At 53.9% G+C, this 25581-nt stretch overlaps 1 protein-coding gene across 6 annotated transcripts in view; it reads right to left on the reverse strand.

Moving 5' to 3' along the window:
* Positions 1-25581, reverse strand: part of Tns1 (tensin 1) — a 145741-nt gene that overhangs the window by 65985 nt on the left and 54175 nt on the right. For all 6 annotated transcript variants that reach the window (XM_013037525.1, XM_013037736.1, XM_013037691.1 and 3 more), the window contains exons 5-16: positions 20227-20276; positions 18089-18260; positions 15134-15184; positions 14259-14381; positions 14084-14148; positions 13315-13398; positions 10187-10299; positions 9419-9479; positions 9133-9208; positions 7900-8029; positions 6893-6958; positions 5693-5809 (exon numbers count right to left, since the gene is read on the reverse strand). In XM_013037525.1, coding sequence (XP_012892979.1) covers positions 5693-5809; positions 6893-6958; positions 7900-8029; positions 9133-9208; positions 9419-9479; positions 10187-10299; positions 13315-13398; positions 14084-14148; positions 14259-14381; positions 15134-15184; positions 18089-18260; positions 20227-20276 — 1108 coding nt within the window. The remainder of the gene's footprint in view (positions 1-5692; positions 5810-6892; positions 6959-7899; positions 8030-9132; positions 9209-9418; positions 9480-10186; positions 10300-13314; positions 13399-14083; positions 14149-14258; positions 14382-15133; positions 15185-18088; positions 18261-20226; positions 20277-25581) is intronic.

Consider the following 25581-nt stretch of genomic DNA (forward strand, 5'->3'; position numbering starts at 1 on the left):
ATGTAAACATGGAAGTCTTGGGGTCTCTATTTTGAAAGGGGCCCCACATCAAGGAACACCACATTCGAAAAGTAAGGAAAGGGAGAGGCTTGCACAAGAGATGACTGAGGCCAGTAAGAGGGAGGAGGAAAGATATCCACCCATCAGATGTCAGATAAGAACTCTGTTCCTAGCATTAATAATAAAGAACACGTGCAATTCAATAATTAAAAGGCAACCAGCTTTTACAAGTGGACAAGGAATCTGGAGAGACATTTCTCTAAAGATCCATAATGGCTTATTAGCTCAAGAAAAGATGTCCAGCATCCCGGATTAGAGAAATGCAGACCACGTCTGCAGCAAACTGCCTCAACTGTACATCCACCACGATGGTGAATCTCAAAGGCCCAAAACAACAAGTGTTGGTGAGGTCACAAAGAAGCTGGAGCCCTCCTCTCTTCTTCCTCTCCCTCTTCCTCCTCCTCCTCCTCCTCCCCCTCTTCACCCCTTCCTATGTCTGGAATGCGGAGTAATGTGATCACATTGGAAAAGAGTCCAGCCACTCCTCCAATGACTAGAAAGAGTTCCCAAAGAACCCAGCAAATTCCAGCCCTAACTATATACCCAAGAACAATGAAATCATATATGCACATAAAACCTCGTCCACCAAGCCAAAGGATCACCAACTGCTACTGTCATATGGATACAGGACACGGCCCAATGGAACATTAGTCAGCAGTAAAAAATGAACCAAGTGCAGGGCTGGGAAGGTGGCTCAGTGGTAGAGTGCTTGCCTTGCATGCATGAGGCCCTGGGTTCGATTCCTCAGTACCACATAAGCAGAAAAAGCTAGAAGTGGCGCTGTGGCTCACGTGGTAGTGCACTAGCCTTGAGCTGAAGAGCTGAAGAGCTGAGGGACAGTGCCCAGGCCCAGAGTTCAGGCCCCACTACCGACAAAAAAAAAAAGAAAGAAATGAACCAAGTGCTGTTATAGGCTACAACATTAATAAATTCTGAAAAAAAAAAGCGTTATGCTAAATGTAAGAAAAAGACACAGAAGGCTGCATATTGCATAATTGTACTTAGAAGCAATGACCAACATAGATGAATGTATAGAAAGTAGACTAGGGGGCTGGGAAGTTGGCTCAGTGGTAGAGTGCTTGCCTTGCATGCATGAGGACCTGGGTTCAATTCCTCAGCACCACATAAGCAGGAAAAAAAAAGCCAGAAGTAGCGCTGTGGCTCAAGTGGTAGAGCACTAGCCTTGAGCTGAAGAGCTGAGGGACAGCGCCAAGGCCCAGAGTTCAGGCCCCACGACCAGACCAAAACAAAAGAAAGTAGACTAGGGTCAGGGGTAGGGGACAGAAACAGATGATGGCTACCAGGGCTGAGCTTTCTCTTGGGTATGATAAAGATACTCTAAAGTGACAGTGATAACTGCATGTGCCTAAATAAACTAAACCCACTGGATTATGTGGATCCCTTTAAACAGGTGACATTGGAATTTAAAACTGTAACAAGTCAGGAATGGCAGCTCACACCTGTGATCGATCCCAGCTACTTGGGAGGTAGAGATTGGACCACCTAATCAAAGGTCAGCTGGGCAAAAATGCTTGTGAGAGCCCACTCAACAGAAAGGGCTAGGTGTGGTGGCACTCATCCTGACTACCTTCGCCAGACCTGGGACTTGCCACCTCCCTTCCCCATCTTTTGGCCTCAGCATTGGCTTCTCTAGCCCTGGTCTCCTCTGCACCGGTTGCCTTCCTTTCCCTGAAGTTGTGACAAGCATTAAGCACTTGATGCCCACGGTGTTCAGGAAACAGGAGTGAAAGGGTGGGCAGAGTGGTTAGCCTCTGGCTCCTCAGAGTTAGAGAAATCCTCCATCCTACTCTTAAGAGCTTGCTTCTGAGAAGGCTGGCCCTGGAACACTCTGGAGGAATCTGGAAGCTGTTCCATGCAGCATAAGCAAAAAATCCTCAGTCCTACCCCCCCCACCCACCCCAAGGGGTGCTGGGACAAAACTCAGGCCAAGAAGCTAATGGGACTCCTGGAGTCTCGAACTGTGGTGTCAGCCAGGGCACTGAGCTGGCAAGGCTCAACCAGGGAGAGGCAGAAGCAGCCGCTCCATTCACCCTTCCAGACCATCTCCGTCAGGACCCCAGGCCAAGGGCTATACGGAGCCCTGGAAGCTCCTTCCCAGTTCCTTCACTGTTGCCCTCCAGTTCATATGCTGGAGTCCTGACCGAGAATACCACTGTACTAAAGAGGGCGCTACAGTAGGCCTTGCTCCAATATGGCGGCTATCCTTACAAGAAGAGAAGATCAAGACTTCGTCACCCAGAGGGTCGACATGTGGAAACACAGGGCAAAGGCAGCAGGAGGCAGAAACTTTACTGCCACCACCAACCCTCCATCCTGGAATGGCTGCCTGGCAGACTAGGCCAAAGTGTGGGCTCTCCTTGAGGGAGGGGCCTCCTCTCCCCCAGCCTCCTCCTGACCTGTGCCTGCTGCTCACTTTATCTCATTCCTCAACTTGCTCCATGTGTCCTCCTCCCCAGCACCCAGCACTCAGCACCCGGAACCCAGTACCATGACAACATCCACCAGCTACAAAGCACAGCTTCCTCTCCTCGGTGCTCTGTTCTAGTTCCTGGACTTGTCCTGAGATGACCCAGATGGGCCTGGACAGTCCTGTGCACTACTGAAACTCCCAGACTCAAGAGCCCCATGGCTGGACAGTGGCCTAAAGGAACCACCTATATCTGCTAATTCTGTGTGCACATGGGTGCAATGGAGTCAGTGGCCTGGCAAAGCTAATGCTAAGGTGGGTGCTTTATGTGGGGGTCCCCTGGCCCTGAGCAAAGCCCTCACAATGGCAGGAGGGTACTGGATGGGCCTGGTAACTGGCCTAGGCCAGGGTGGGTGGTCAGACTGCTGAGAATCAAGAGACCCAGCATGGGTTTTCACCATGGATTCTGGGCAGGGATGTGCTCAGGGAGGGGGAGGGGCTCAGGTTCACCAGTGTTCCTGGGGGCAGGGGAAGAGCAGGAGCATACACAGTCCATGAGACCTGAGCGGAGTCACAAAGGGGGCTTCGGAGGCCAGTGCTGCCAGGATGGTGGCACTTTAGAGGACGCAGGCCAGAGGTAACACCCTCACCCCACCACCAGCTCAGGGCCCCTCCTCCTGCCCCTTCCCACAGCACACCCAAAGAGCTATGAGCTGCTGCTCCCCACCTTGGGCGCCCCCTCATCCCCCACCCACCCTGGACACTATGAGCCAAGTAGTGGGATTCACAGAGGGACAGACACTGGCTCACACCTATAATCCTAGCTACTTAGAAAGTGAGATCTGAGGATCACTGCCAGCCTGGACAGGAAAGTCTGTAAGACTCTCATCTGCAGTTAACCACCAAACAGCCAGTCAAGTGGTAGAGTTCCTAGCCTTGAGCACAAAAGCTCAGGGATAGCATCCAGGCCATGAGTTCAAGCCCCAGGACACACACACACACACACACACACACACACACACACTTGCTGGCTGAATCCTGGCCCAGCAAACTGAGGCCCCAATGGGCAGCACTTTGCCCTGATGCCACACTCCTGACCTCTGCACCTGGCCGTGAGGATCTGTGTAGACACGCAAGCAAAGACCAGAGAGGCTCAGTCCTTTCAACAAGACAGGTGTGTCCAAGGGTCAACCTGGGGTCTGAACTCAGGTCTGGTTTTGTAGTACTCATCCTGCCCCCATCTAGAATCTCTGCAGAGACCAGGCAAAGCTGCCCAGAGCACTTCATCATCCCCCATGCTGGTCCCCCCCCCCACACACAGCACAGGGACCTCTCTGCACAGCCATACTCCCTGCCACGCCCCAAGGGGTGCCATCTCCAGTACCCTGGAATCCGAAAAGTCAGGTGCCTTCTCCCTGCTCACACATGAGAGGCAGACGCACTGCCCAACTAGGGAGCCACACGGGCCTCCCGCTTCCCTCTCCCCCTAAGCCCGCTCCAGGGGCACAACTGAGGTACTGTCCCTGCTCCCACACAGAGTTGAGTCTAGCTCCTCCCTTCCTTGCTGGGACACACCCACCAGCAGGGCACAGGGAGCCACAGTAGAGGCAGAGGGCAGGCTGTCCACTGGCGGCTGTCCCAGCTCAGCAGGCTAGGCCAGGGAAGAGAAGGGGCTGGCAGAGCATGAGCATCTCACCCCCAGGCAGAGAGCCAGCCTCTCGGCCTCCAGACAGGAGCCCCTCTGTCCTGAGCAATGAGCTGACCTTTAACTGGCCAAAGGTCACACTGGCTCCATTTCCCCTGCTGGAGAGGAAGAGCCAGGGGCAGGAGAGCCAGGCCAGGGTCCCTCCATGCCAGCCTCTCCTCTCCTCTCCTCCCCCCACCCTGCCTCCTCTTGCGCTGTCTGTCCTCCTTCCTTCCCTGGAGCCCCGTCCTTCCTCCTGGCCCTTCATTATTTTACTTTTGATTTGCCTGGCACTTTGTAGTTCACTCAGGGTTTTTACATTTATCATCACATTGAATCTGCACCAGGGAAGAGATGGGGAGGCATTAAAAATTCCTTCAAATTGCCAAGTGTTCTTGTTAAAAATGCAAACAACCCAGAACTAAGAATGAGGCTGCAGGCATGGGCTTCAGAGCAAATTTGTTTCAGCGTCTGCTTCCTCCTGGGTCCCCACTCCCACCCCAGGAGATGGATGGGATGCAAGGAAGAGGAGAGCTTGGGGGAGCAGGGTCTCCAACTGAAAAGAGAAGAAGGCAGTCCCAGAGGGGGGGCAGGAAGCTATGGGGACAGATAGGAGGACACAGCAGCCAATCCTGCAAAGTTGCCCAGAAAGAACGCAGCCTCACTGGGCCTTAAGTTCTCGTCCAACCATCCCCTCTCTTCCCACCTCTCTGAAATTTACTACTCATTCTGCTGCCTCTGCCAGAACGTTTTCAAAATGGAGCCATGAAGTCCAAACCTTGCGTGAGGAAGACTGGCCAGAGCTCCTCAGCCCTGATCCTCCCCCTTCCCCAGTGCTGCCACATGGCCCAGAGATCCAGCTCCGGAGCAAAAGCCCTGGGCAAAAGCAGGAGAGCTTATCTCCAAAAATAATAATAACTAAAGCAAAAATAAGAGCTTGGGATGCGACTCAAGTGATAGAACACTGGTTAGGCAAGTGCTAGGCCCTGAGTTCATATCACAATACCAAAAAATAAAAATAAATAAAAGACTCCAGGGATCTAGGCAAGCTCATTGTTGGTAGGCTTACTTTCTAGAGCTCCACTCCCATCCCATTACACAAATGAGCAGCCAAACAGAAATACAGAGAGCTCCCTGACTGTCTGACTTACAGCTGACCATCCACGATAATGTTAGGCTTTAGAGCTCAATTAAACATGCATGGATTGCAATTCCGCAGCCTTGATGGCTTTGATTCCAGCTCCCGAACACTTTCCTTGGCTGTTGATTAAAGTTCAGAGGGCCCAGACGCTGCACATAAGTCCCCAGTGCTGGACCTCAGAGAATGCAGGAGTGAGCCTGAAGAAACCCAATGATGGGTTTGAAAGAAATGTAGTAAAGGTGTGTGGGTATGGGGGGGCAGTATTAGGAGTTCTGCTTAAGGTTTGCTTAAGCCCCCCTCCTCCAGGAAGCCTCCTCTCCAAGAGAACCAGGGCCGTACAGTTCCAAGAGGGGCTGGGAAGCCCCTGGTCCCCACCTACCCTCCATGCCATCCTCACGGTGCCCACTGAAGTTGTCGTAGGAATCCCAGCGGATGAGGGGGTCGGAGGTATTGTAGTCCACAGACACGCTTGGCCCGTTCTCCAGGTGCTCCATGCCTGAGGGGGATGGGAAATGGGAGGGGGAGGGCCAGGAAGGGGAGATGGTGGGGAGAGGGGAGAAGGGAGAAGGGATCAACAGCAGGAAACACAGAAAGTCAACAAGTACCCCCAGGGATGTTCCAGAGGGACTTCCCTGTTCCTGAGCTTGGTGGGGATGGGGAGCTGGGGGCTGGGCCTGGGTGGAGAACCCAGGGGCCTGGCTGCCTGCATCCCTGAACTCACACTGGGTCAGGGGGTAAATCAGGACAGGACACTGATGAGTGAAGACCTTCTAAAGACAACAGGGCACCCCCTTCTTGCCCCCTTCCCCTCCCCCCTCCACTGGTTCTCTTCTTTTCTGGGACCTCTAAAGCCAAGGAGCGACACATGTGCCCTGGAGCCCAGAGAAAGGAATATGGGACAGGCTTGTCATGAGCTGCCAGCAGAGAAATCACAGCCTGGACAGTGAGAGGCCACAGAGCCCCTCAAAGGCCATCGCCAGCTTGCTTAAAATGCTTTCCATTCCAGACAGATATCTCTAGAGAGAGGCGGAGTCTCTTCCTCATCCTCAGATGGTTGACTAATCAGTGAGCCACTTTTCTGGCTTGGCAGTCCTTTCTTTTGGTCTATCCAGAGTGTCTCTGCCTATCACCTGTCTTCATCTCCTCTCATGATATTTTCAAATAAGCTTAAAGCTATTATTAAATTGGCCTTTGAGGTTGAATCACCTCCGTTCTCATAAATAACCCTCCTTCTCCAGCACCTCCGAGCGGCTCTCCTGGCTATTTCCTTCCACTCACCAAAGCCCTCGGGCTCTGACTATAACCAGGTGGTGACTTAATGGGACCAGAACAGTTTGTCCAAGCCAGCGCCTCTCTTGTCAGCTTTTTGTATCTTTTTATAATCCGGAGATTAAGCGACTGGTTCCTGCTTAGCTGGGGGCCCACTGTGATCCTGAGCTCCTGGTCGGCTGGCCCACCTCTCAAGCACAGGTAACCTGGTATGTATAGAGCTGGCTAGTGGCAGGATGGTAAGGAGCAAGAGGGACAGGTGAGGATGGAGGGAAGGGACACAAGAATGAATTAGAACTTCTGCGAATACCTTGAATTTTCTCTGGCCCATAAGAAAACACAAACTCCACTTTGCCATATTCTGGAAATCGATCATCTATAAAAAGACAAGGAAATACAAAAACAAGCAATGAATTCCCAAAAAAGGACTCCAGAAAGGATTCTAAAAAATGAAGTCATATCCAGGCACCGGTGGCTCGCATCTGCAATCCCAGCTACTCAGGAGGCTGAGACCTCAGCTTTGTGGTTCAAAGCCAGCCCAGGCAGCAAAGTCTGAGCCTGTTATCTCCAATGAAGCACTAGAAAACCAGAAGTAAAGTTGTGGCCCAAGTAGTAGAGAGCTAACTTTGAGCAAAAGAGCTGAGGGACAACACCCAGGCCCTGAGTTCAAGCCCCACAACCCAGACAAAACAAAACAGAAAAATGAAGTCATATGTATATGGCTAATGATATGATAATAATTAACATGTTTATATCTCTTTGTGTATATACATGCATAATGAAATCATAGCTCCTGCCTACCCTAACCCCTGTGCTATTTGCCTGAAGTAACTTGCCTACTAGTCAAGTGCTGCTATTTGGGCGACACCCCCAGCCCTTTCCACTTTAGTTTGTTTCTTAGGTAAGGGCTCCTCTTGTACTTTTTCCCAGGCCAACCTCAGATGGGATCCTCTGACCTCCACCTCCTGAGTATCAGGGATCTCAGGCTGGTGTGGCCCAGTGGAGGCTGAAAAAATAACTGTCCACAGGCCACACTGGAGAGAACAGGAAGACAGAAGGAAGAAGAGAGATGTGGGACAAAGAGGAGGCAGAGGTACACCGTCTGAAGTAAACCTAGTCCCAGAGGAAGTGACTGCAGCCTGAAGCCCCAGGCAACCCCAATTTTAACTCTGTTCTAATTTCCAGTCACTTCCCTCCCACATCACTAGGAACACCCAACACCTAGTGGACGGTGGAGCTTACCACCGCAGGAACCCACCGCATCTCCTCACCCTGGGCTCTGCTCAGAGCCACAGCAGCCCCGCTCAGGAAGCCCACCTTTGAAGGCATCATCAAGGTCCTCCTTCCCAAACACAACTCCCAAGTCATGAATGGCACAGGTGTGGAACTGCACACGGAAGATGACGTCCCGGGCTGGGCTGCGGAACTTCTTGTGGTAGCACTTCAGCTGGGGGAGGCAAGGGGGCAAGGGTTGGGGAGTCAGGCCCCCGGAGAGCTTCCTGATTGGCTTCACTGAGCCCCAAGCTTCACCCAAACCCATGATCAAGAGGTCACCGACATAAGAGCTCAGAGCTCTGAGGAAACTTCTGGAACAGCCAAGGGACTGGTCCTGAACTGTCCTAGGAAGGTCCTATACACTCGGGGGAATAGCAAAAGAGTGGGCTTGCCTGCAGCAGGCAAGATTAAAGTTAGAATCAAAGCATCACTGACACCAGTAGGGACCCAGGAGGTAAATACTAAGTGGTAAATCTCTAGAAATCCAAGTATTTGTCATGCAGTGCTGGCGGCTCACACCTGTAATCCTAGCTACTCAGGAGGCTGAGATCTGAGGATTGTGGCTCAAAGCCAGCCCAGGCAGGAAAGTCTGTGGACTCTTATTTCCAATAAACTACCTCCAAAAAAGCTCAGAAGTGGCGCTGTGGCTCAAGTGGTAGAGCACTAGCCTTGAACCAACGAAGCTCGGGGACAATACCCAAGCCCTGAGTTTAAGCCCCAGAACCTGCATCCCCAAAAAGGGGGGTGGGGAAGGGCTTTGGGTTAGTTACATTATCGTTTTCACTTTGGGTTTTTAGGATTCTGCTATATTCCTCTTTTGATTTAGTGAAGTATTGAGAAGTACAGTTGGCTTACTCACGTTAAATAAGTGTCACAATAATCTGTTTTATGAACGAATCAGCACAGTTCCCCAAATCTGACAACGTCAAGTGATGCTCATTTGCTAATAACTTGATTCAATGAATGTAATTAAACTGATAACATTTCAACGGTCTTTACAAGGTATAATTAAATGAGGTATTAGAGAATAATGTGACTGCTTTTTTTTTTTTTAAAGAAAAAGAAAAGAAATCTGAGTAGTTCCCAGGGAAAGGACACCAAGGCCAGGACAGGAGAGAGGACCAAGGCTATTAGAATCTGGGCAGCGCTGCAGGACCTAGGAGCCCAGAATTCTAAGCTCCACAGCCTACCTGAAAAGACCACCATGTCCCCAGGGGGAGGAAGTGACATAGGAAGAGAGAGAAGAGATACGCTGAAAGGGAAGTCGGCCCTCACCAAGATGTCTCCCTTCAGGAGCAGGCCTGGCTCGATAGTGATGCAGATGCTGGTCTGGCTGTCCCCTGGGATGTTGCTGGGGGGCAGAGGTGGGTGGAGAAAGAGGGTTACAGCGGGGAGGGACTGCATGCTTTCCCCACCGTCCCTCTACACAGAGCTGCTAGGAACCCACACTCTCTTCCTCCCTCCACTCCTCTTGGGAAGAACAGGTGTGGGCAGCCTTCGGTCTCCCACTCTTGGATCCTCAATCTGGGCCTTGGACATTCAGCTTCCATGGGCCACTTACTAGATGCCAGAGGTGTAAACAGGTTGCATGGCTTGGTAGATGCGGAGAAACGGCCGACACCCTGTCAGAGAGGGGTGGATGTTAGCTAAGAAGCACACATAATGGGAAGGAGGGGAGAGGACAGGGTGAAGGAAGAGAGAGAATGGAAGGGAGAGAGGAATTGGGGAAGAGAAAAGGAGGAAGTAGAAAGGGGGGAACATACTAACTTTCTATTTGTAAGTCATTTTAACTTGATAAAACTTTGCTACATCTAACACTATCTACCTAGACTCTGTATGGAGGCCATTTGCAGATGAATGGACTAACATCCTACCTACCTGGGAGGCCAAGGTCCGGAGGAATCACAGTTCCAGGGCACTCTATGCAAAATAAAGTTTGTGTGACTCCATCACAACCAATGGGCAGGCATGGCGGTACACGCCTGCCATCCCCAGTGACATGAGGAAACACAAGTAGGAAGACAGCAGTCCCCAGACTGGCCTGAGCATAAACTGAGACTCCACGATGAAAGTAAAAAAGGGACTAAGATGTGCTCACATGGTCGAGCACAAGCCTAACAAGCATGAGGCCCTGAGTTCAAATCTCAGTGCCATCAAAAATTTTAAATTAAAAAAAAAAAAAGTAGTCAAGAAGTGATGCGTTGGAAAGGCCAACACCAAGCCTTTGGCCTCCCCAGCTTAAGACATCCTGACCACCCCCTCCTGCCTCCTAAGCCAAGGAGAAGGACAGCAAGCTAGGCAGAAGGGAGGGGAGGGCTAGAGCACTTACCTCCTTTAGACTCAAAGTTAGGGATGCCGTGCATGATCACATGGTGCAGAAACAGGGGCTTGTTGTTCATTTTGATGGAGCCGGAGAGCAGGCCGCTGAAGTAATGCACATACCTGCCACAGGGAAAAGGCGGCTTCAGGGAGGGGCCTGGATTGGTACAGTTTTCCTGTTCTCATTTCTGCAGGAATATTCCCCAGAGCAGGACTCCCTCCCAGCCTGCTGCGAGGTCCAGGAAGAAAATCAAAACAGAACAGGGAATACAAACCTGCATCTAGACCAAGGTACCCACTTGGAGTTCTACAGCACCCCCTGGTGGTCTCTTCCTGACTCACTCCCAGCCCAGGGAACCCTCCATCGGCCAAAATTCCTTCTGAACAAGGCAAGTTTATCAACTAGCAAGCATCTCGGATAGCTTCACACTGAGCCAACCAAGCCTATGCTTATTCTTGTCCCAAGTTTGTACTTCTGTTTTGGTTCTGCCCTCACACCCTCCAGACACAGGGTCATCCAGAAAATAATTAGTGCTTCATTAATAATTACAGTGCTTTGTGCCATGCTAACAATTACAGAAGATCAGTCTCTTCATTTGGGATTTGGGATAACTAACTTCCAATAAGTCTCTAATCGCCAGGGGTAACAGCCCATATTCTTTTTCACAAAGATGTTACTGTTAAAAGGCCTGACATACTTCCCTTCCTTACAGATAAAAAGGAAAAATTAGATGTCCCAGGAAGGGACACTGGACTCCCAAAGACACACAAGGCTTGGGGTAGGAGGGAAAGAAAGAAGTCTGAGGTCCAGTGCATCCACCTCAATGATTGATTGGCACTTCCTCTCTTTCTGATTGGCCAAGGAACACCAGGCTGAGTCAGACAGACCAATCAAATTCAACCTGAGGTTCCTGGGAAGCTAACAGTCCTATAAGGAGGGTGGAACAGGAAATGCATGACCATGATAGTACTCCCCCCCTCTCCCCCTTGGCTCCTTGGCATACCTCCAGCCCCACAGGCCTCCGTCCCTGAGCCTGGGTGGAGCCACTTCAAACTACCAAGATAATCTGATGGGCAGCCCAGCTCCTATTCAGGACCCTGCCCAGCCCCCAGTCCCATTACTTAAATCGGAAACCTGGAATGGCAAGTTCCCATCAGATCTCCTATTGGCGCCAACAGGATATGTCTGTGTGCTGGGGACAATGAGTCATAGAGCGGGTGACAATGAATGGGGGAGCTGCAAGCAAAGCTGTCCCTCCACACCTCCCCCCCCATTCTCCTTTCCTCCAGCTGCCCCCATTCACTGTTAGCAACACTGACAGGAGGGAGGGAAAGTGACCACAAACATAGGAAACCCTCCGGCTGCACTTTCACACGTGGGTAGATAGGGCGGTCCACCCTCAGCAGGCACAGCACCCGATAGCCACTGCAGGAAGATGGTATGTGTGTGTGTGCGTGCACACACACACACTCACGCGCACACACACACACACTCCAGCTGAAATGAAAGCACAAGCAGAACACCAAAGGAACCACTCTCACACCAGACGATCCTGCTCTCCACCCTCAGCATGTGTCTCCATCCACATCCTCAACCTTTCAAGGTCAAGGGTCACACCATGCAGCAGCCATGCAGCCAGGAGCCCAGGAGCCGGTACTTGGCCAGTAGTGCCTCCCTGGGAACATTCTCACTAATCCTCAGCTGCTGTATCTGGGGCCTCAGCGGAATTTTCTGCACTGGTGGCTTATGGTTATAATCCTCACTACTCAGGAGGCTGAGATCTGAGGATCATGAAATAAAGCCAGCCGGGGCAGGCAGGCATGTAAGACTCTTATCTCCACTTAACCAGAAAAATGCCTGAATTGGAGCTGTGGCTCCAGTGGTAGAGCAACTGCCTTGAGTGAAAAAGCTAAGGGGCAGTGCCCAGGCCCTGAATTCAAGACCCACTATCAGCATACCACATGCATGCACACACACATACTTATCATTATCTGGAAGGATCTTTTACTTGTGAACTTGGTACCTCCCACAAGAAGCTCAGCCTGAGCCCTCTGAGCTTGACAGATTCTGCAGAACTGAGCCGACACACCACAGGCAGGCAGGCTTGAGTCTTACACTCCAGATCATCAGTTCGGTCTGGGTTCCCTAACATTCTACTGGTGGCTACACTGTCCCCCGTGACCACCTGACCTTGGCATTGCCTGCTGCGGGCCAGACATCACAGAACCACCCTGCTGCCCACAGAGCCATAGCCTTCTTGTCAGTGATAAGTATACCGCAAATTGGAGACCAGCCCTGGCCAGCTGGTACTCATCCTAATGTACCTGCTGGCTCTGCCACCAATTGTCCTAGCTTCCCCCTAGGTTCCTCATAAAATGAGGATGTCCCAGATCCTGAAGATTATCCTCACTAAGTCTCAAAATACCTCTGACAGCCCCACTAAAATAGCCCCACTCCTTGCCAGCAGGTCTCGTGTGTGAAGCAAGCCATTCGTCTCAGCAGGCTACCTGGCCCTGGCTAATACTAGCCAGGTGACCCCGGGGTGGGTCTCTGTGACTCCCAGCATGGACAGCAGGGGCATCAGCGTGCTGCAGGCTCATCCCCACATGGAAACCATCCTGTCCTTGACAACAGCACGTGCGGCCAGGCTCTGGTGGCTCATGCCTGTTACCCTAGCTACTCAGGAGGCTGAGATCTGAAACTCATGGGTCAAAGCCACACCCAGGCAAGAGACTCCTATCTCCAATTAGCCACCAAAAGCCAGAAGTACAACAGTGACTCAAGTGGTAGAGTACCAGCCTTGAGACAAAAAAAAAATCTAAGGGACAGCACCAGCACCCAAGCCTTGTGTTCAAGCCCTAATATAAGCACACACCAAAAAAAGACAGTATGTGCCTTCGTTCACTGCACCTGCCGCCAGACCCATGCTTTGCCCACGATGCTTTCAGGCAGAAGCCTCTGAAGCCGGCCTGAGGACACACACATGGGCTACAATGAAGGCTTTGTCCTGAGTCCTCACCGCTCTAGGCTGGTCCACCCCAACTAAGCAGCTGTTTCTTCTTCTGTAAGTACACAGCCCTCCCCCCACCACCCCTATACATCACGTATGCCCTGGGCTGTGAGTTCTGGAGGCCCACCTTCTCTGTGATGGCTGGCCGATGGGCACAATCTTATCTTCGTAGAACCGCTTCATGGCAAATCGATCGAGAGCCTGGTCCGCACTGTGGGGAGAGAGGGACAGTCAGAGGAGCCAATGCCCACAGCCAAGAGCTCCTCGTCCCCTTAACGCTGTTCCCCTAGACCTGAAGAGCCTCACGGCTGGTGCCTGGTGCCTGTTAAGGGGGCGGCAGACCTCCGGCCATGCTGTGTACTAAGCACCTTCAGCTCAGCTTGGGCCACCAATTCAAATCTCCACTTACTAACTGTGACTCTTGGTTCTTCTGAATTATCACCTGTCAGGTGACGGTGATCATCACACCTTCCTCTGAGGTTTGGTGGAGACTGAAGTGAACACCTTAGAAAGAAGGACCCTATGGGTCCTCACAGGGTGCTGAAGAGACCACATTCAAATAAAAGGACAGCTCACATGGTAGCTCCTCCACCCTCACTGCCTGTCTTCCCTCCCTGCTCACCCAGCCAAGGAGAAGGCAGCTGGGACAAGTGGCCCCCAGAAGCTGCTGGGGCAGCATCCCCCCACAGCTTCCATGGCCAGGTTGGAATAGACTCTACTTCCTGTGCCGTCTGTGCCCAGGCTCTGTCTGCCTCAGAACTGTGGACAGGTGCCTTCTCCAATTCTGGGGCCTCCTGTGCCCCTTAAGGCCTTATACCCCCTCCTACCCCAAGCAAGGCAGAGACCATGATGGCCGGAAGGGTTACACTGTGCAGAAGGCTGGTCAGGGCACTGACCTGGCAGAGATGTTGCTGTAATGCATGTAAGCCGCAATGACCACACCGATCCTGCCTCGGTTTCCCTGAAAGAGGAAGAGAAGCTTGTAATTCCGTTCTCAGGCAGTCCCTGCTGCCCCAGAACTATTCCAGACTCCAGGAGGAAGAGGAGGAGGAGGCAGGGCAGGGCTCTTACCTTGTTGTGTAGGACAACAACGTTATGGGGGTCAGCGTTGAGCCACGTGTCCATGGCCTTGCAGACGCTGCAGATCTTCTCCAGCGCCGGAGTGTGTAGGTCAGGCCAGCCGAATTCCAGGACCTATGTCCCCAGCCAAGAGTGAGGAGAGGACGGGCCAGCAGGCCAGCCGGGGCAGCACCACCAGCAGCTGGGCCTCATCCTGCTTGTCACCCCTTCTGGGAAGCAGGCAAAGGCCACCAGCCTGGCCTGGAGACCCCAGGCTTCAAGCTGAAGCACCACAGACTCCCTGGGGGCCTCATGAAGTCCCCACCCCTCTCCTAACCTTGACTTTCAGGCCTGACCTGCTGAGGGCCCCAGCCCAGCCCTCCAGCCCCTCCCTTACAGCTTGAGAGCAAGGGAAGAAGAGAAAAGAGCTTCCTAGTGCTCATAGCTCTTCATTTGGGGGGCCAGCCAGGAGAAGTCTAAGAGCACACAAGGTGACTCTTGACATCAACTGTGGATTCCTCCAGCCCTTTCTAAACTCACAGCATGTTGAATAAAAGAGCCTCTGTCTGGGACTACACAGGACGCCTTTGCCACCTGTCCACTTTGTATTATACTGAGAGACCAGAATCCAGGACAGACTGTGAATGGAAGATGTGAGGGACAGAGGCAAAGACTACAGCAATACCCCACAGAACCCACTGAACAAACAGTGTAAGCACAGACCGCAGCAACCACTTGAATCTAAGAACTGAAAATTCTGGTATAAGGTGGTATTTGAACTTGGAACGGGCTTTTCTAGCTTTTCCCTGTGATTTCAGAGGGTAAACCCCCCATTCTCCTGCTGTCCCCAACAAAATAAAGTCACCCCAAAACAGCCATAGGCTCACCTTGGTGTGAAGCTTCGTGATGTCAGGTCTCCGTTCAGAGAGGTTAAACAGCTAAAAGGACAGAAGGGACAGAGGAGGTGAGGATCAGGAGGCTGGGGGAGGGGAGGAGCAGCAAGGGCACCCCTGGTCACCCGATATGGGGGTGTCATTTCCAGCTCCTCTAACCCCAGTAATGGCCAGGCAGAGCTGCAAGGAGCCCTAGCAGACAGGGTCCTGGGCCATATGCCAGACAGAAGTACTTGGCTCTCCTGCGCTACCTGTCACTCCCTTCCTGATTGAAATTCTGTTCATAGCTGAATACAGGTTGCCCAACAAGGTCAAGATAGGAAACAAGAAGTTTTGTTTTTTGGTTTTGTTTTTTTACTTTTTATGGTACCTTTATTTTTCTGTTTTTCCCTTTGTCTCAGTTTTTTTTATTTCTGTACCTTTTTTAATTTTTTTGGATCCGGTCATGGGGCCTGAACTCTGGGCCTGGGCACTGTCCCTCAGCTCTTCAGCTCAAGGCTAGCGCTCTACCACTTGAGCCACAGCGCCACTTCTGGCTTTTTTTTGTTTTTTGCTTATGTGGTGCTGAGGAATCGAACCCAGGGCCTCAGGCATGCAAGGCAAGTGCTCTACCACTGAGCCACCTTCCCAGCCTTGTTTCTGTAACTTTTGCCTCGTATGTAGTATGTCTGAGTTGGGGAGGGGGAAGAGAAGCACAGCAATGGTGGGACAAATGGTTTCAGCAGCGAAACCCACTAGACACCATGTTGGGGAAAAACTGGGAGAAAAAAAAAGTTACCTGACTTATATAACCCCTCTGTACATCACCTTTACAGCAAAAATTTAAAAAAAAAAGAAACCAGAGGGGTGAGGCCACGCCCCTCATGAATGACCACACCCCTCATGGGAGGCCACGCCCCTCATGAATGACCACACCCCTCATGGAAGGCCACACCCCTCAGGACTGACCACAGCCCTCATGAGAGGCCACGCCCCTCATGAATGACTACAGCCCTCATGAGAGGCCATGCCCCTCATGAGAGGCCACACCCCTCAGGACTGACCACACCCCTCATGGGAGGCCACGCCCCTCAGGACTGACCACACCCCTCATGGGAGGGCACGCCCCTCAGGACTGACCACACCCCTCATGAGAGGCCACACCCCTCCTGCCCTACTGGTCACGGCCCCCATGAATGACCACACCACTCATGAGCAGAGATCCTGATGAATATGAGCAGGAACAGAACCCCGCTGGTGGTATAAATAGCCAGCATGTGCCCATCTCCCTTTTCCACTTTCCTCTCTGACTTTAGAGCCATCACATAATAATGCAACTTCCCTTTCCCAGACACCCTCCTTCAGAGGGTGCACAGCACCCTGGGGGGCCCTCACAGACCTGGACCTACCTCTCCCAGCACGTGCCCCCCACGCCTAGCCACACCCCGTGCGAAGCCCCTGCTCCCAGTGTTCTTCCCTCCCCTCCATGAGGGTGAGCACAACTGCTCATCTCCACCCACTGTCCGGAAATGCCAAGGCCACCATGTCACCGTCAACACCTGGGAGAAGAGAGGACAGCCTGGCCTGGGATGGACAGAGCTGTGACAACACAGCAACCCACTGAATCCTGTGTTCCTGGAATCAGGCAAGCATTTAGGGTGCTTCTCAGCGACTCCTGAATCCTACATTACATTAAGAATGTCTACCAATCAGTGAGTGCCCACCACCTGCTAGCCTGTGCCAAGGACTTTACATCTGATTGGCTTCCTCCTCTCAGAAGCCGGCTGAGGTGAGGAGTATTAACAGAGCTGCTCTGTGGATCCGTGAAGCAAAAGGGCCAAGATCACATGGTTAACAAGCAGAGTCAGGATTTGAACCCAGGACTTTCTGACATTTCCAGCCATGCTACTAGATGGGTTTCTGTAGTAAGCTGAAAATGTCCCCCAAAATTCATGCCCACTTGACCTTCACAGTATGATCATAGTTAAAATAAGGCCTTTGTAGGCAGTTAAGGATCTCCAATGTTTGATTCTCCTGGGTTTGCAGTGGTCCTAAATCTGACAACGGATGTCCCTGTCACAAGAGGAGGGGACACGCCTAGTGGCCCAGGGAGGACTGAGGAGGCAGAGAATGGTGACAGGTGACAAGCCAGGAGGGTCCAGTACTGGTTGCCACCTGAAGCCCGAAAGAGACAAGAGAGAAGTCCTCAGGGAACATGACCCTGGGGATGCCTTGATTCCAGACCTCTAGCTTCCAGCCCTGTGACACACGTGGCCACTTGCTTCTGCAGCCCTGGTACACACGCACTAGCCTCCCTGGCCAGCTCCACGCAAACACCCGAGCACAGTGCTTACAGCTGGCACCTGGGTCAGCCACATGCATCTTGCTGTCAACGGGACCTGAACCTCACCCTGGGCCAAAGGTGGGTGACCCTTCCTGCATCAAAGGCACATCCCCAGCCATCTTGCCCACACAAGTCACGTGGCCTCCAACCACTCCTGAGGGCCAGCCACAAGGTTCCCAAAGTCATCCCAGGAAAACCAATACCAGCTTTGCCCCCCAGACTCTGAGGCTTAGCCCAGAATCCCATGTTTCGGCTCTAGGAAGTGCCTGCTGTCCAGGGCTATTCTGCAGGAAAACAGGATTTGGCTCCAAGGAAATGCTCCAAAGCCTAACTTGTGTTGCTATTCTCTTCTCCAGGCGTGCGCGCACACACACACCCACACACACACACACACACCACACACACACACACACACACACACACACACACACACACACCGCTTAGTTCCAGCAGCTATGTCTGGCTGCAGGTGTTCTCCTTAGAACTGGCACCGTCTGGAGAGGGTTGAAGACTCAGGCCACAAGAGATACCCAGGAAACACCAAGGACAGCAGAGAGGCACCAGGCGGGTGGAGGGTGGGGTCCAGGGGACCCGGGGCAGCACAGGAGCCGCCACCACCATCTTACCAGGTAGCTGCCTCCATGCTTGGACTTGAGCATGTGGGCCACCTGGCGGAGGTTGCTGCGGAAGTTGTCCTCGTTGGCCGTGCTGGGGAAGGACACGGCAATGATCCTCTCCGTGACGTACACCAGGTCCAGCTCACAGCTGTCCTCCACCGTCCTGCTTCCGCTCATGTTTCTAGGGAGACAGTGAGCCAGCCAGGGTGGGGGAGGAGGTGTCAGATCAGAATCCAGCCCCAGGGCAAGCTTCAGAGGCCTGCACCCTGGCATTCGAGACATGAGCTCTCCATGTCCAGCTAAGGAGCTGGATGGATCGCTGGCCTCATGGGCAAAGCCAGAAGCTCCCCGTAAGAGGCCAGTGTGAGAGGCTGAGAGTGCCAGACTCAGCAAGCAGGTCCAGGGCCAGTGAGGGCCTGAGACCATGTCAGAGATAGGCTGGGAGGCCAGGACCTGCCCAACCAAGAGCCCAGGAGTTCAGGCCTGTCTCCAGAGGATCCAGAAGAGGAAGAAGGGCCTTGACAGGTGCTCCCAACACCCCCGCCAAGCCTTCTTCCTGCCTCCCCCTTGGTCCTGCTAGGATGGGTCAGGAGACCTCTCAGGAAAGGAGGCGGAGCTCAGGTGACTCGCCCATGTGGGCTCCAGCCAGACGGTGGTGAGTGCCCCAGCCCTCCCTCAGGCAGGCCGATGCTGCCCTTTGTCCTGGCTCTCCCCACCCCTGCCAGGGCCACTTCTTGGCTGCAGCCTCCCTGCTTTCTAAGGGCCCGGGAGTCCTGAGGGTGTTGGTGTGCTGCTGCCGGTAAGAGCAGGTCCTCAAGAGGTGGGCTCCCCGTGAGCTGAACGGCTAGATGAGGGGGCCAGGGCCTCACCTCTGTACACATCTCCTGGCTTTTCTCCCATGGGAGGGGAAGCTAGAGATGGAACCCTAGATGGACCCCAGGATCTTGGACGCGCTAGGCAAGTGTTGTCCCGCTGAGCCACACCCCAGCTCACCTCCTCTAACCAACTGGACAACCCTCCAATCCCATTCTGCCAACACTATAACTGTGTAGAACAGAGACTAGGGTAGGGGAGCTGAGAGAGAGGGGGTCCCTAGAACTGGTGAGCCCACGGCCTGTGGCAGAGGAGCCTACAAGAATCCAGACCTGCAGGTCCCGGGCCAAGGATGAGCTATGGTTTCTCTCGGGGGGGGGGGGGGGGCTGGAAGATAAAGAGATATTAAAGAGATAATTAGGAGCAGGACTCCGGGGAAGCCCGAGGGGGGGGGGGGGGGGTGGGAATGAGTGTTAGCAGGGACCACACCCATGCACAAACATCTTCAACATGGAGACACCCGGGCAGGGGTCCCGGAAACATACAGCACACTCCAGAGCCCCTCTGAGGAGAGCTCTGGGAAAGGCCAGCATTGGCAGAAAACTTATAAACCCAGTATCTGTCTTTCCTGGGGTGGGGACACAGGGGTGACAGACCGGAGTCAGCCCCCGCCTGTCCTGAGCTCAGACCTGTCCCACCCTCCGCCTGGATCCCATGGAAGATGGGAAGGCAGAGCAGCGCCACCATCTGGACAAGATCTGTATTGCATCCTGACTAGACCACCCCAGGGACCCTAAAGAGCCACCATGTCTTTGGGCAGCTGGCAGCTGAGCCAGAACCACCAGAGGCTTCTGCCACCCACCCAGGCTGGCATACTGACTCATCTCGGGAGTCTCTGGAGCTGATGATGAGGCAGAGAGGGAGGGAGACTAAGCCACAGAGCCTGGCTATAGTCCAAAAGGACTGGGCTGCAGGGCACAGGGCTGTGGAAACCCTGTTCCCATGTGGAGAACTTTCCTTTCACACATGAGGCCCCAAAGGCAGAAAGCCCATCTTCTAAGAACAGGATCTAGCACAGGCCTGGTGGCAGCTGGCCCTGGGCTCCTCCTCAGCCAGCACCATTACCTGTTTGCAAGCATGGGAGATCTCATGCAGGTAAATCAAGAACGCAGCTCATGGTCTGCCTCAGAGCTAAGACCATTCACCCCAGCCTCTCACAGAAGCTTCCTGTCCTCAGTCCTGGGGACCCCTCCCGACGAAGCATGACTAGAGACCACGCACGAGGTACCCCACTACCTGCCTCCTCTCCCCACACCCTGGTGGGCCAAGCATACCTGGTGGGCTGCGGCTGTGGCTGGAGACTTGGGGTGACTTTGGTGATGCCCTGGGTAGGAGAGAAGAGACACAGCATTATGGAGGGGAGGGGGCGTGGGAGGACAGCAGTTGGGGTGCCGAGGCGCCCCGTCCCCTGTGGGCATGCTCCCTTCGGTGCAAGCCCCTAGGCTACAGAAAGAAGAAGCTCCCAATTCCAAGAAACCCTCCCACCGGGGCTGAGGCACACCCTGTTAACTCACTGAACCCTCCTGACTCACTGGGCCATCACAATGGTCACCCACGTACAAACACGGATCACAGCCTCACAGCCTCAAACGCCACGGATGACAGCAGGGACAGCCCTCCATCCAGCTCGGAATCTGTCACCCCATGCTCCCCTCCCCTCCTCAAAAGCAGTAACATGGAGTCAGTCATTTGATCCAGTTTTGAGAGGGCAAGGTGAGGGCTGAATGTGGTCAAAGTACAGCCTAGACACATACATAAAGGTCATCCCTGAGAAGCAGAAATCTGGACAATCACAGTTCAAGACCAGCCCAGGCAAAAAGCTACAGACACACCCATCTCCACCAATAAACTAGGAATGGTGGTAACATCTATAATCCCAGCTCTGAGGAAGACACAGGAAGGGAGATGGAGAGCTGAGGCCAATTGGGGGAACAAAAGAAGCTATATCCAAAAAATAAAGGGCTAGAGGGATGGCTCAAGTGGAAGAATACCTGCTACCGCTAAAAATAATAACTACTCATAGTTTCAAGAAAGTTTTTTTTTGTTTTTTGGACATGGGGCTTGAACTCTGGACCTGGGCACTGTCCCTCAGCTCTTCAGCTCAAGGCAAGTGCTGTACCACTTAAGCCACAGCACCACTTTCAGTTTTCTGGTGGTTTATTGGCAATAAGAGTCTCACGGACTTTCTTGCCCAGCCTGGCTTTGAACTGCGATCCTCGGATCTCAGCCTCCTGAGTAGCTAGGATTACAGGCGTGAGTCACCGGCACCCAGCTCAAGAAAGTTTTGAGTCAGAAAATCTGAACACATCATAAAAACAGAATCAAGTGCTGTGGCAGTGGGTCGAGCTTCTAAAGCCCCCCATGTCTGTTAGACCAGCTCAGCAACTCCAATTTTCAAGGTTGTTGGTTGTACAAAATTCAAAAAACAATCCCCAAGCAGATGGCCCAAACACAAACTGCCCAGGGCAGTGGGGATGGGGGGGGGGGAGAGCAGGGGTCACATAGACACTTGCTCTGGGCCCCAGCATCATGCCGGGGACACAGCTCTCTGAGCCTGGAGCAGAGGAGATCACCTCTGATCTGAGGATCACAGTTCAAAGCCAGTCCTGGCCAGGAAAGTCCATGAGACTCTTATCTCCAATTAACCATCCCAAAACACCGGAAGCCAAGCTGTGGCTCAAGTGGGAGAATGCTAGCTTTGAGCTAACAAAGCTCCAAGGTCCTGAGTTCAAACCCCAGAACTGGCACCAAAAAAAGGAAGGGGGTGGAGTAAATTCCCTGGTAGTCTAGTTACAACCATGCAAGCCTCCAGACATGAAAACTGCACCGCTCACCCCAGCAGCCACCCATCCCAACATCCACCCCGTGACTCGGGTCGGACAAGCCATCCATCCCAACATCTACCTCCCCCCGCCCTTGTGACTCAGGGTCGGACACTATCACCTCCTGAAGGAGACAGAAACAAACAGTCTGCCAAGGAGAGATACTGAGGCACAGAGCGACTCACCCCCAAATCCCTAGGAAACTGAGGACCGTGCAGGATTCGCACTCAGACCTGCGCTGGACCAAGGTCCTCTGTTGGTGCTGCTGTGCGTACAAAGCAAGGGAAGGGGACTCTGAAGCCTGGCTCCTGGTGCAGCCCAAACTCAGGGCAGCTCGCTAAAGACAGTTTCTCCATTCAGCCTCCAAATGAGGCTGGAGGAAGATAAAAAAGAGTCTCCTGCCTGGGCTGCTGGGGACTCGGACAGCTGCGGTGCGCAGGAAGGAGGCTAGCAGGACTGTCGGGTGGAAAGTTCCTCAGTCTCCCAGCTCTGCTGGCCTCGAGGACTTGGGGTTGTGCATGAGTCAGGCACGGGAGGAGGGGGGGAAGGGTTGCGGTTGGTTTGCAAGCCCCAAACCAGAGCGTTCCAAAACTACCCACCCAGAGGAAAGCAGAAACCCAACACTTCATCCATCCCAAATCTGCTGGGCCCTGATGAGGCGGCCCTGACTCGCCCCAGGCCCTGGGCCTGGCTCCAGAGCCCCCAGGGTCACCCTGCTATAAATAGCCCCGTGGGCTCCATCTGCCGCTGGTCTGCAGCCACCCTTGGAGGAAGCCAGCCACAGCTGCTGAGAACAACTGGAGGCCACCACGCCGCCAACCCCTGAGGAGGGGCCAAGCGGCCTGGGGCCAGGAGAGGGAGCCAGAGGCACAGGATGGCCAGCCTGGGCCAGAGGCACCGGGAGAAAGGGAAAAGGAGGCCTGGCCTCTCCACACGCCGCCACACCCCACATTCTTCAGCCTCCCTGCCCCGCAGCCCCTCCTTCCTCCCCCCCCCCCAAAAAAAGCCAGGGAAGATAAATAAAAACTTGGCCCAAAGGGAGTCTGGCCACGGCGGCCTCCAGAGGTGATAAGAGAGGCGGCAGCTGGCTCTGAGCCATCAGGACAGAAAGGCAAAGGAAGAAGCTGCCTGGGACAGTGACCCCGCCCCAAAGGAGGGGGCTGGACGGATGGACGGACAGCTGGACAGACTGTCAACCTCTGCTGAATCACCGAGCTGCGCTCCACTGCCGGGGCTTCCTGTTTTCTGAGCATGGGGGACACGTGACTAGCAATGAGCAGACGTGTGCGGGGACACAGCTGAGCGTCCCCGGAGAGCTCGGGGACCCCCACATCCTGCTGGCTGTCTCCTGCAGAGGCTCTTTACCAAAGAGGGTAAGTCAAGGCCTCTGGACTGGGGCCCTGACCACCCATCATGGTACACACACCCCCCACACCCACCGAGGGGGACAGCGACCACTGTGTGGGCCAGGCCAGGCGGCCAGGGGGCCTCCAGCCCCCAACCTCACAGGGCTAGCACTCAATAGTCAGGACAGAGCCAGGTCATTTGCCCGTCTGTAAAATGGGTACAGCACAGGACTTGTCAGATCCCCTTACTCACCCATCCCACTCCAAGGGACAACTCTATTTTTAGAAGAAAAAAAAAATAAGCTCTCTACCTATCTACGGCCCTATTCTTTTCCTCTCAGAAATTTCAAAGCCCTTAACCTATTTTAGAACTTCCTCCTAGCTCCTCCCAAGACAGACCAATAAGAGAACTTTTGATTCAACTCCCTAGGCCCCAAAGAGAACTCTCTCTTATCCTCTTCTCCAGAACACATCTCTCCTTTGCAGAAAGGGCACCATGAAAGGAGATCCCACAGACTCTCTGCCAAGACACAGTGTCACTTTTCCGTCAGGAAGTTCCTCCTGGTATCTAACCATCATCCTTCCTGCTGCAGACTCAGTCGACTCTGCCTTGGTCCCAGCTGATCATCACTCTGACATGCCTGGGTGGCTCTAGCTCTCTACTCCAGGCTTCATTACTTACTGTGTCTTTCCCCACCCGTGGTCAGGAACCTCAGACCCTGGGGCAAGGCGGGGGGGTGGGGGCTGGATATAGCAACACTGGTGTGGGAAGAGAATCGGCTTCCTTTGAGATCCACAGAGAAGAAGAAGAAGGAAAAAAAATACCTCTGAACAACAACAACAAAAGCTGTTTCCTGAGCCCCAGTCCCTGTGGGTGGGTGGGGAGGAGGGTCTAGGAGTGGACAGCAGGGTCAGGTCAGGCCTACCCCTCCTCATTCCTGGGTCTCCTGGAGGGGGGCCTGTGGCTCCCCCACCCCCACCCCTGTACCCAGCCACACCCCTTCCTCTCCCTTTCCTGCCCACCAGCCTGGATTTTTCCAAAACAAAGTGCGACATAGCACAGGATCCAGAGTCCCGGCCACGCCGACCCTGTCAAGGAAAACAGCTCTTCCTGCGCTGTGAGTTCTGGGCCAGGGCCAGAGGCAGGGAAACAGCCCCTCAGAAGCACAGCAGGGCAGCCGACTGCTGGCTGGCACACAGGCTCCCCCTTCCCCCGGGCCTCACGGGAGGGTCCTCCCCCGCCCCGCCTCCCTCCCCCCTCCCCGACTGCCCCCGTGGACCCACAGACCTGGGGCAGGAATGTAGGGGCCTTCCTCACTGCTCTAGAACCTGCTCCCGGGTCAGACTAACGGGCCTTACTTTGTGCTTTCTCCTAGACCCAGACAGACCCCACTCCAGCCGCCCTGACAGACACTCACATCCATTCCTGATGAATTAATTCAACAAACAAACCAACAAGCAAGCAAGCAAAAACCTTCAACACAACTGAATGGCCACCTCTTTCTTCCAAAGTCCTATATGCCTTCTCAGTGTACAGTTCCTCCTGCTGTCTGACCTCAGTCTCCCTTGACGTAGCTCTAGTTTATTGGCCCAAGCTGGGGAGGTAGGGAGAAGCGAGGAGCTCTAGGATGAGGCTTTTCAAGGGTTTGAAGTGTCCCCGAAAAACATCTGATGCAGACAATGAGCCTAGGAGGGGATGGTGGCGCATTCCTACTGTCGCTGAAGCTTCTGTCTCCTCAACTGTCACACGGATCGCAGCCTGGGACACAGCCCACGTCCTGAGTATAGAGGGCACCCAGCCCCGAGCCTTGAATCAAAATAACGTGGAATACGAATGGAAGCACCCACGCAGGCTCCACACTTCAGGGACACAACAAATTCATCTTCCCTCACCCCAACTCAGAAACCACCGGAACCTGGACGCCTCCCGGTACACGAGCCCCCACCACGGGATCCTTCTCATACCTTGACCCCTGCCGCCTCTGGGGTCTGGGTCACCTCTGCTCCTCGGGGGCCAGGAGGGGTGGGGGTGGGGGCCCCGCGAAGCCCTCCCCACGGCGGGTAGCAGTGGGTGCCCTCAGGGCCGCTGCCGACTCCCCACCACCGCCCCGCCCCCCAGAGCCCTCCCCGCGGCGGGTCAGGCAGCTGTCAGATGATACGGCCGGCCTCATGCCACTAACAGCTCCCCTGTGCCAACCGCCAAAACCACTCCCTACCCCTCTGCCGAGTGGGCCGGCTGGGGGTGGGGGCGTCACCCCGGAGCAGAGGGTGCAGGGAAGGGAGGCCCTGCTAGAGAGACCGGTCACAAATGGGGCTCCTTCAGGGCTCTGGGAGAGAGTCGCCCCATCCTGAACTCCTTCCATTTCAGGAACTTGCCCTTAAGCCCCCCCACCCCATGTTCTAGGGGTAGACAGCTAGTTCCTCACCCAGCAGACTCCTCCAGGTGGCATCTGAACCCCAT

The sequence above is a fragment of the Dipodomys ordii genome, unplaced genomic scaffold (assembly GCF_000151885.1).
Source record: "Dipodomys ordii isolate 6190 unplaced genomic scaffold, Dord_2.0 Scaffold1, whole genome shotgun sequence".
NCBI lineage: Eukaryota > Metazoa > Chordata > Mammalia > Rodentia > Heteromyidae > Dipodomys > Dipodomys ordii.